General features: G+C 32.1%; 1 protein-coding gene across 5 annotated transcripts in view; it reads right to left on the reverse strand.

Moving 5' to 3' along the window:
• RAPGEF2 (Rap guanine nucleotide exchange factor 2) overlaps positions 1 to 12,191 on the reverse strand; it is a 249,033-nt gene that overhangs the window by 105,462 nt on the left and 131,380 nt on the right. For 3 of the 5 annotated variants that reach the window (XM_080673715.1, XM_080673714.1, XM_080673713.1), the window contains exons 5-7: positions 11,863 to 11,938; positions 9,622 to 9,789; positions 7,235 to 7,252 (exon numbers count right to left, since the gene is read on the reverse strand). In XM_080673715.1, coding sequence (XP_080529841.1) covers positions 7,235 to 7,252; positions 9,622 to 9,789; positions 11,863 to 11,938 — 262 coding nt within the window. Of the gene's footprint in view, positions 1 to 3,206; positions 3,227 to 7,234; positions 7,253 to 9,621; positions 9,790 to 11,862; positions 11,939 to 12,191 lie in introns of those variants that run through there. The other 2 variants (XM_080673711.1, XM_080673712.1) reach the window with 2 other exon arrangements.

Genomic DNA, 12,191 nt, shown 5'->3' on the forward strand with positions numbered 1-12,191 from the left:
GGGCAGCCAGATTTTCTTCATATACCTTACATACTTCAATCAGAAGAGCATATCATAATAGATTGAATGTAGAAGTAGATATGAGAATCCAACTGTCTTCTATTAAGCCAAATATTAAACATACTAGAGGCCCGGTGTGTGAAATTCATGCACTGGAGGGGGGGTGGTGTCTCTTAGCCCGGCCTCCCCCCTCTCACAGTCCGAGAGCCCTCAGGGGCGGGAGGCAACTCGGCAATCAGGGGAAGGCGACGCCCCATCACACCTCTGCTGCTGCCACTGCTGGCAGCGCAAGCCTTGGCCAGCCCTGGTTACCTGAGCCACAGCCTTATTGGCTATGGGTGCCGCCATCTTTGGGGGGGGCAGCCAATAAGCATATTATCTCCTCATTGGCTGTGGGCACCGCCATCTTTACGACAGTGTGAGGATCAATTAGCAAATTCCCACTTTATTAGTTAGGATTTGCAAAGTATAAAACAATACCACTCTTCTTATAATTTTTTGTTTTATAAAATAGTCATTTCCATTAAAAAACGTTATATTAATGTATAATGTGGGTTTATTATTTTTAATTAATGTGTATTTTTGTATTTTTCAGTTTTAATTTCTAATATGGCAAATAATGATATTGGTAACTCATATAAACAGAAGTTTGCTGGAGTCCTCAAAAAGTTTTAAGGAGTTCTGAGGAAAAAAAAAAGTTTGAGAACTGGTGTTCTAAGAGATGAACTAGGAAAATAATCAGCCTCTTAGCTCTTTTTTTTTTTTTAACACTCACTTGAAGATATGTTTGTTTTTTATTAAGTTTGAGTTTGAGAGAGAGAGAAACATTGATTCGGTTGTCTCCCTTACATAACCCAATTGGGATCAAACCTGCAACCTAGGTATGTGTCCTGACTGGGAATTGAACCCCCAAACTTTTTTGGTGTACAGAATGATGCTCCAACCAACTGGACAGGGCTTAACTCTTTTAAAGAATCCACAGTTATATTTAGATTCCATTAAGACCAAGTCATATATTTACATAAAATACTACTTCAGCTGAACCCTCTAAAGAATTAATCCACTTGCAGAATGTTAACTGTTCACACTGTTCCAGTCTAACTAAAGTTAGTATCAAAAGTCAGGCAAGGAGAAAAAAAAGAGTGAAGGTATCAAGTGCTCATCAATAATGTCGGTTGTCAAGGGCATCAATACTATCAGGAATATCAATGATACCCAAGTATTCTCTACATCCATTTGGCTGAGGATATATATGCTATTTCACAAATTAGCAAATGGCAACATGATCTTTTTCTAAAAACTTTTCTGAGTATTCCAAAATTCCTGAGGATTCAAACAACTTTTATAAGGTTCTTAAAAATACAGCTTTTATAAGGTTCATAAAAATACATATAAAGAAATGGATGGAAAATAAAAAGTATACTAATAATTAGTGAAAGAAAAATGTTACAATTTATTTTGAGATTTTAACTTTATTGTCTAACACTCCCAAATGCCTTCTAGATTACTCCAAAACCACAGGTGACCAAATATTATTGCTAGTCTCACAGACATCTGAGTAAAAAAATCAAGACAATGTGAATTATTTTCTTTTTCATCCTCAATTTCTTCCCTTCTGACTTACCCTGCCCCTCAAAACTTATCTGAACCAGTAATTCACATTTCAGATCTGGCCCACTCCACTACCACATCATTTCTCCTCTAGGCTAGTAATTCCAAATACCACATTACATTCAACTATCCCTATGATCATTCATTCCACTTAAAAGGGGAAAAGGAAAATTTTTTTTTTTTTTAAAGCCACCTGATCCCATACTAAGTCCATAAGAACTTGCTTTAATATAAGCAATTATTTGGCAAGGCTTTTTGTTTTCCAATGGATTGTACAATTATTTCCCCCCCAAATATCTTAAAGTTATTTTTCAGCCTATGTCTGACCTAAGCAATCACATGGGATGCTAGGCATATCTGTGAATCATTGTATTCAAGTCAGTCAAAAGTTTACTACTGATAGTCTTTACGATACTGAACTGTAAACTTAGAAACAGTTAAGATGGTACATTTGATGCTATATTTTTTACAAAAATAAAATAAATAATTGATTATGCACTTTAAATAGCTGAACTGTAACTCAATAAAGCTATTTTTTTTAAAAAAAAAGTGTGGGTTGGTTCCTAACTAGGTTTTTTTTAAAAAAAAGGAAAAATATTTACTAGCAAAATATGGATAATGACTAATTTTTTTGAGAAAATAAGGGGGAAATTTTATGTACACAAATATGTGTAACATATAGTAGGCATTTTGAAATTATTTTAATTTAAATAATTAAAATTTCCTTTCACAAGTAATTTAAATCTAACACCTACATACTTAATAAAAGGCTAGAGCTTCTTTCAGAGGCCAACAATATCTTTTAGCTAATAGAAAAGAATTGCAAGTTAATGTTTTAACACTGGATTCAAAATCAAAAGAGAACATTTTTAGACACTCAGTATTCAAATAGCAAAAACAGACAACTTTACAACTGATAACTTAAATCATAAAAAGATCAATTCAGCACTGGCAGCAAGTAGGTCTCAGTATCAAAGTAGATTTTTCCAAAGAAAAGAGACATTTTTCAAATCAGCATAGAGCACTGCAAAATCTCATGACCAGACATAATCACATGATAAGAAATGAAACAGTCGAAGATGAAAAGGATCTTTGCTAAATTTTTAGCCAAGTATATTTAAGACGTATACAGGCACAGAGAACCACCAGTGCTCATAATTAGAAGCAGGACAAAGTGGCAGTGATCTTTTTGACAAATAAATTGCTTGAAATATTGCATGACTTGCTACACAACACCCACCCTTATTACTTTCAATTTCCAAGTGCAACCAAAAGATGGGTCCAATTATGACATCAATACAAGCTTTCTTTCAAAATGGAATGAAAGAACAGTAAATCCCAGTGGGCACGGTAGTTCTGCAGCAAAGATGATGTAATACATAAAAATAGACATCCTCTAACAGAAGCTGAAACTTGGGTAAACAGCACAGTGCATACTATTCTCAACTGCCTTGCATGAATTTGCAATGCATGTTGTTAATAGAGCGAGAGAAATCGTTTTATGTTTTAAACTGTTTCCTGATTTACATTTCAATTTCTATACATCCTCTATATTGTAATTTTCCAATCTGTATAAATTAAATCACCATATATACCTGATTATGACTGCAAGGAAGAGAAACAGCCCCCCCTCCAAAGCCAGGAGATTGAGACCACGGCAGCAGTGTTAACACGCTGCATTTTGCCAGAAATTGCAGCACATATGGCACAGGATTGTTATGTCCACCTATTGTTCAAAGACCTTTCCACAGGGAGCTTTCTGCAGGATTTTAAAATGCAACATGATCTAAGTGAAGAGGAACCAGGAAACCTGCTAATAATGAGTGTGAAAAAAGCAAAGGATACGTTGGGCACTCCTCTTTAAAGAAACTCTCTTATGCAAATAAAAACATCAGGCACGAATATGATAAATAGTATCTAGCAAAATTTGTGATTTTTTTGTTTTTGGTGTGTGTGTATTTGTCACTCTAACACTCTCTCACACACTCCTTTCCATTTTTCATTCCCTGACTCAGTCTGCATATTTCTATTGGGCTTTTTGGATTAAAAATATTTTTCTTTGAGCCAAAATATTAAAGCCATTCAAGCCATGCCTTATTCCTCAAGGCACCCTGTCTATGTGCCCCTAAGTACCTGGAGTATCTTATAATGTAGTTCCCTATATTATACTTGTCTGTATTCCCTGTGAGATTATAAAGTCACTGAGAGCAAGATTCTGTGTGTCCTGTCAACCTTTATAGCCCCAGAGACCCTTTATGGCACAGACCTGAAACAAGGTAGGTATTCAATAAATATTTGTTAAATGAACAAAAAATGTAAATGAAAATACTAAGCTTTCCTCTCTGTAAGAAATAGAATACACAAATTTTCTTTAACTCCACCCTGTTATATTTCGCAAACAGGCATCGATGACAATATTTAAGACAAAGGTTTAGGTTCAATTACCAAATTGATGAATTTAAAGAAGAATGAAAGTACTGAAATTAATAGTCTCTATATTTGAATAATTTCTGTATATGCATGTAAACAGTTTTAAAATATCACATGAATAAATTAGTCAGGTGGATATAAATTGAGTTATAAATTAAAATTCTATGACCTTAATATTCAAGAAATTTAGTAGATATACAAGTCATTGATATATTATGCAAAACACATTCTCTTTCTGTTAAGTAGCAAATATTAGAATGAATCAAGACCTCAGTAAAAAATTAAATAAGTGGCAAAGCAAAGTCATGATATGAGTATAGTTATTACCTATTTCTAATTCAAGAACAATAGCAAAAGTCAAAAAGTTTCGTTTCAAGTAAAAATGCATAATTACACTGTAATTTTTCATGTTTCAATAACTAAACAATTTTTTTAAACTAATCAAAACTATCAAGAAGTCCTTAACTGAGGATGAAACCAACTTAAATCTACCTCTAAAAAAAAAAAAAAAAAACAGACTTCAAAGATCACTAAGATATAATCTAGGAATAACTATATAAAGACGGTAAGAAAAAGGACTTGTCTTAAATTATTATAAAACCTTATAAAAACTGAGACTTATTATCATAAGCCTCATATAAGAATCAATCATATTACATGGATTGCCACGTTTTATAAATATTGTATTATCACTATCTATAATAAAAAATGATTCAAATAATGTTGTAATGTTACATTTAATTCAACTTATATTATATTAATTTTATACAGTATTTTTGTTACTTTTGTACACCTGTACCAAGAACTTTAAACTAAGCCTAATCTACTGAAAGACTCAATACATAATTATTAAACAGTTCTCTGAAGTATATATTCATATTGTAGTAAAGGACTACTAATAAAATGTGTGGGACATATCTTTTTATATGATGGCCCAAAGGGTTTTGATTATTTCAAAAATTCTACACTGATTAAAATTTTGTTACACTGTGTTCGAATCTTCATAGTTCAAATTTGTACACAGCGGACAAAGCCTTACTTTTCTGGGGGAGTAGGAGTGGGAGTGAAAAGTCAATCATAACTTCCAAGTGTGAAGAGCATTTTAATTATGCAACCAGCCTTAAAAGGCTGAAAATGTTTGAAATGTCCATTGGTACACATAACCACCACAGTGTAGCCAGGACAACTTTTCTTCAGCCTTCAGCCTAATATCGCTGTATCATTTTTGCTCTTTCCAAACTCAGAAGATGGTAGAGCTGTTTTTTCATTAAAATAAAGGAAAAATAAAAAAGATGACAGAACAGGCATGTACCAGCTTCTCCATGACTCCAGTCCTTCTTCCCCTTAAGTCCTACCACCTCTCCCGTCCATTTTTACATGGAACTCTGACTTCCCTTCCCACAGAAACTTATAGAATCAATTACCCATGAATGCAGAGAGGGCCTTCATTATGGGTAAAATAAAAAAACTACCCCCCCCAACCAACCACCCTATTCTAAACCTGGAGAAAAGGTAAACCTGTCCGAAGCCCTAAGTCAATCTCCAAATCTTCCAGCCTCTTCCAGGAACCTACCTACCACTTGCCTCTACATCTTTACTCACTCCAAGACTGACAATTCATGCCACATCCCACTTTCTGGCTGTCTTAAATACAGCCTCAGATGCACCTTCAACAAACAGGATCCAATATTTTCAATTATGACCATGTTGTTGCCAAAATTAGTTAAGAATATAATCAAAATGTAAGGAAATGCTAATGAAAGCCATCTCCTATCTTCTCTTCTCACTGCATTTTAAAATATTTTTTCTTTCGGCATACCTCACACGTTTGCCTTGAAAAAAATGTCCTGATAACACTCTACATGGACTACATGGGTATTCATGTTTCTGAATCAAATTATTATAATCTGTTTTAAACTACTGCAACAAGTCAAATTTTTTAAAGTGTACATAAAGTATTCATCAAAATTCAGTGCACATTTTAATTCAATTCCTAGTTCTAAATAGGAATTAGACTGATAATTTTTCACATTAAAAAAGAGGAGGATTAATTACACACTGATATATCTTTTAAAATGTTGTTATATATTTTTTAAAGTATACCTTTACCAGGTAAAAGCTCAAAACACTGGTGTATTTTTAAAAATTTTTATACAAAATTTAAAAATTTTATCAATTTTTTTTTATTTACCACATCATTTTAAAATTAGCACTGCTTCTAAAATATAATATAGCAATCATGCCTCCTGTGGCATTTTAACATGTATGTATTTTTTTGTATAGAACATAAAATAATTGCCTCATTTTAATTTTAAAAATTATATAAATATTTCATGCTATCAGGCAAGGTTATAATAATAGCCAAAGATATTATATTGATGATAGACTTCTAATGTGAATTAAATTATTTACAACCTTTTCCCTGTGTATTAAGAAACCTCAACCACAAAATTTTACTAGTTCCTTAAATCAATTAGTTTCCAGAGATAAATCATTTTTAATTTCTTGATTCCAAATTTCCTGATAAACCCAAATTTGGCCCATAATTTCAAAAGAGTATCACTGAAAATCATAAATTAGTCATGTACTGGCACGAAAATGAGCAAAGGTATTATTATAGGCCTCTTGATTAAAATATAGAGTGAAATAAAAGCATGAAATCTGGTTAAAAATAAAGTATAAGAAAACATAAGCAATTTTTAATTCTTATTTCCCTTTTGACTCAGCCTTTATTCTGTCATTTTACCAGTGGTCTCTCAAAATGTTCTCACATTGAGATTCCCAAAATTTAAAGCTTTCATTTATAACATTTAAAATAAAATTTCTAAGGAAATTTTACCTCAGCTTTCACACAAAAAGCAAATAAACGTCTATTATGTCTGTCTTTCTCTCTTAATGTTTTTATTTGTAAAGAGGGTTGGTGCGCCACTCATTCTTAAAAATAAGTAGGTTGTACTTTTATTCTTTCTTCAAAGAAAGTGAGCAATTCATCCCCAGATCTGCACAAATAATGCAGCCTGTGCCATCACCTAAGCCACTGATAGTTTCAGATTTTTAAGAGATTTTACTGATTCAGGGGAAAATACAAATGAGACTAAGCAAAAAATATCAATATTATAAACTCATTATTTACAGTGCAAATTTACAAATAAAATTAGGTTAGTGTTAGGAGACCACACATAAATTACAATACCTGAGATTTAGTGCATTCCTTTGAGCCAAAATGAAATGAGTGCCATAGAGGAGGAAAGGAAAAGATGAACATTATCAGACATGCTATAGTACATCTGCCAAAATGAAGATAATGTTAATATTAGGTTAAGAATGACCATATAGAATTGGCTACATGTACAAATCCTCTCTGTTCTTCAGCCATGCACTTGAAATGCACTTGCAATCATTTAAAACCACCTGTGAAGTATGATCATGCATCCTTTAAATAAACTTTGCACCCTCAGTCCTACCCTACCAGGGTTTGTTCAGAGAGAAATATTTCTGTTAAGAATAAGTAAATATGACTTATAGCTAATAAGAATAATTATTTTTACTTTATTCTTTTGATTTTGTGGTATCATATGTACAAAATTGTTTCCCTAAGTTAAAATATATTCGGTAAAACAATGAATATTATATAAATATAATTAAAACACAATTTGCACACAAACACAAAAAAAAACAGGGTCCAATATTTTCAACTAAAGCCATGTTGTGGCCAACCTGAACTCATTTAGTAAAATTAATACCAATATTTCACATATTAGTAAACAAGTACATGATCCATTAGCAATCAAGTTAAATGTTTCATCCTAGTACGAATTTTCTCTAACAAAAGTACCTGTTAACCAGGTACACCATTTTTTAAATCAAAATAACTTTAAAAAATTAATCTTGTAATAAAAAAAAACAACACAACACTACACATTTTTAAAAACTAGTTGAAAAAAAGGGCAGTGATAAAGGGAAAGTGATTGAATCAGGCCCTGCTGGTGTGGCTCAATGGATTAAGCATCATCCTAAGCACCAAGAGGTCAACAGTTTGATTCTCGGTCTGGGCACATGCCTAGGTTTCCGGCTCTATACCCAGTAAGGGGCATGCAGGAGGCAGCTGACCGATGTTTCTTTCTCATCGATGTTTTTTCTCTCTCTCCCTAATCCCTCTAAAATCAATAAAAACATAATTAAAAATTTTTAAACCATTCAGGTTTAACACTAAATTTTAATTAATTTATACTCCCACTAACTATGTTATTATGGAATCTGATATGGAAAAAATAATTCTAAAGCAGAAAGAATAATATTAATATTAGTACGTGGCTAAAATATATTATACTATTAATACGTACAACTATTTTTAATCTGTATTTCCTTCTTCGATGATGTTCCATCAACACTAAAAATACTACCTTCTTTTATAGACAATGGAAACAAAAAACCTTTCATAATTTTTTTTAATATACCAAGTCTCTTCAACAAACAAAGCTGTCTTTATGATGAGCAAAAAGCAACCCAAATGAGCTCAATGAAAGGATTCAACTCTAAAATTCATGTTAAATTAAAATAGTACATGGGTAGTGAGAGAAGTAGGAGGGTAGCTAGTGATCAAAAGTGCTTAAAAATTCAAATACAAAGAGCTCTCACAAACAGAACATATGAAGTGTGGGTTTAAAATATATCACTTAAAGTTACTAAAAATTAAGTACATAATTTTGTCTATATACATTTTCCCACACCTTTTGCACTTATAGTTTTTTGTAAAAAGAAAGAAAAAGACAGGTTAGAAAAAGGTGAAATGTAATGTAGTTGTCAATTATCTATTTTTATTTTTTTCATATTCTTGTTTTAAAAGTAATATAAATGACTACTCATTTAATGGTATTACATATATAGAGAGATAACACATCTTTGGCCATATTATGACATATATAAGAATTCAAGCTACTTTCTTTTTGAAAATATAAATCCTTAAGTATATTCGCAAATATTTTGGATTGACTATCAGGAGAAATATGGCATAGTACAGCCAGGCAGAAAAAATAAAATAAAAATTTTAAAAAGGTTCTAACATTGCCTCTATTGGGGTCTAGTACAAACCACTCATCTGTGTCTTGGTTTTCTCAAACAAAAAAATAGCTTCCTTATCAAACATTTATAAATAAATGATAATCAAGCATTTAAGAGGATCTTTGAACCTATTAGAAATACTTCAGACCATCTTTATATAGCTACTTTTTGAATAAAAAACAGCTATGACAGCAGTCATTAAGATGTGGGCTGGCTAAAATTTTAGATTAAGGTAAGAACTTAAAATATCCCAGTCACAATTATACATGCTGATCACAAAACTGATCTTCAGAGAACATTTTAAAAAATAAAAAGGCTAAACAATGTCTTTGATGTCTTATTTCAATGCTCTTTAAAACTATTCACATTATATGTGTTTCCAGCAAAAACTGCAATTTAAGTATAGAATTATTCATCAAAAATATGTAGTTTAAATAGGAAGTTAAAAGTTTTGTCTCTGCACAAAACTCCAAACAAAAAACTGAAGATAAGTAAATATGTCATACATGTACAACTTACCGTATGATAGCCTCTCGGCAACGGTGGTTTGCCCACAGGATAAGGATCCACAGTGTCAATAATGGTCTGCCTTTCACCTTTCTGGTTAATCTTTCTAAATCTCCTTCGCGACTGTCGATGAGAAGCTTGACGCTGAAAATATTCTTCATTTTCATCCATATAGTCCACCTGAGGAAAAAAAAAAGCCAACAAAATTTCATTTCTTCAAGCATGATATTCTAAATCAAGATTAAATATAGAATAAAACGTACAAATAGTCCACATTCATTCATTTTGCAAAGACATTTGTAGCCCAAGTATCTAAACAGATTCTTAAGTGTTTTAGAACTTCTCTGGAACGGATTGGTTTTGAGTAACTTTTCCTTTACAAAGAGGCATTTTCAGTTCCACTTAGGGACAACATGGGTAATTCTTGAATTTCCTGTACTTTGAAAAGGAAAGTTATTTTCAGTTAGTCTTTGTACTGATCTAGTAGTGAAAGAACCACAGGATATATTACCACACGTTATGAAAGCAACTGCCCCATTGTCAACTAAAGCACAAAAACGCTAATGGATGAGTAAATCTGTAAAAACCCCCAAATCCAAAATGACTGAAATAGAACTGCTAGCAGAATGGCTTTTGTAGATTCCCTAAGTGTTCCTCTTCCTACTTTCATTCTGTGGATTCAGTTTCTTTTTTTTATATAGTGTTGTTTAAAAAAAATCCTCATTTCAAATATTTCAGAAACTCTGGTGAATGGACTAATAGAGAATATGCTACATTAAGTTAATCCTCATCATACTGATATAATGAAATGTGATTACTCACTATACTAGAGGCATATTTCCATGCTAAAACTATTCTCACACTGGCAACCCGGTAGTTTGTATACTATCAGCAAATATAAAATTCTCAAGAAAATGTTGAAGATCAAAAAGCCTTCAGAGAAACCCCAAAATAGCACTAATGGAGGTCAAAATTTCTATGAAGTATCTAAAATCTTTTAAAGATCTGTTTCAGCAAGGTTCTATTTATCTGCCTACATTTTTTTCAATCCTAAATCTTTAATCACCACCATGCCACTTTCTCACTTAAGAGTAAATTTTGTGAAATTTTACCAGAAGTGTTCGCTAGCTTTGACAAGGAAGTTCTCATTTCTGATGGAATTTTCCTGAATCATAGGGAAAAACCCTATTCTTATTTCTAAATAGAGTGGTAGTCTACCAAATATTTTATTAAATGTGAATTAAAAACTTCCAAAATAATCTATATTACCAGGTTTTCCTGGTGAAGGATGCTGGATGAGGAATAACTGGATTATCATATCAACTGAATGTCTACACTGGGAATTCCTGCCATCATCCTATTTTAGTTGCTGATTTGTTTTTTTTTAAAGGGATACATAGTATGCTACTTTACAAACACTTTTATATAGTAAGGAAGAATGTGACAGGTGTTTTGTAAAGCACCAAAAAATGTTGCTGCCCTGGCCAGCGCAGTTCAGTTGGTTGGGTGTTGTCCCATTCACCACAAGGTTGCTGGTTTGATTCCTGGTCAAGACACATGCCTGGGTTGCAGGCTCAATCCCGGGTAGGGGGTGTGCAAAAGGCAGCCAATCAATGTTCTGCTCTCACATGGATGTTTCTTCCCTCTACCCCTCTCCCTTGCTCTCTCTAAGAAATCAATACAAAATATTTTTTAAAAAACATTACTAATATCTATTTAGCATTATTATGTATATGACTTATCTAAATATAGTTTTTAAATCACGCAGTTTGGCTAATGAGAGATTAAGATTTTGACAGACTGTTTAACCAGCAAACTAGTACCCCATTTTTATTTCAATTAGTTTTAAAAAATTGAAGTGATTTCCTTATGGTAATTGTTGTCTGAATACATATCACTGTGATTCATTTTACTTGTATCTCACTCATTTCGAACAATATTTGGAGAGCTAAAATCCTGTAATTCAAAGAGACTCTCGCCAAATTTTAATTACATGGTATTATCATAGATTGATTTACAAAGTTCAACCAGCAAACATTTAGGCACTTGTGCCCTTTAAATTTTGTATCTTTTTCATTTAATCGAATCCTGTAAATAATTATGATTATGAACTCAAATTTATAATAAAAGTTATACAATAAATATGTCCACACTTATAAAATATGTAATACACTATTTTAAGTAGTTTGTGAAAGTAATTTAATTGTATAACTTTTTAAGGGGGAAAGAATGTCTTCAGAGGAATATTCTTACCACGATCATTTCAGAAGGCTCTAAAACAATGCATTCACAGCCACGCCTAAAGCTTCCTGCAGAACGCTTGCCAAAACTAGAAAATAAAATAAAAAAAGATTTAAAAATATAAAATTTAAGCCAACCCTCAAGATTAATAAAAACTAAAAACAATACAAGAAATACACACTGGAGAAAGATTAACTATCTTTAATCATTATTTACACAGACTGACAGGAACAATTCAAATTGTTAAATTTTAGACATATACAGGGTGTCCCAGAAATGTATTCACACTTTAACAGTGGATAGCTCAATTTTTTAAAAATGACACTTTAAAAAAATATTTA

The sequence above is a fragment of the Plecotus auritus genome (assembly GCF_963455305.1).
Source record: "Plecotus auritus genome assembly, chromosome: 6".
In the NCBI taxonomy this organism is placed as follows: Eukaryota; Metazoa; Chordata; class Mammalia; order Chiroptera; family Vespertilionidae; genus Plecotus; species Plecotus auritus.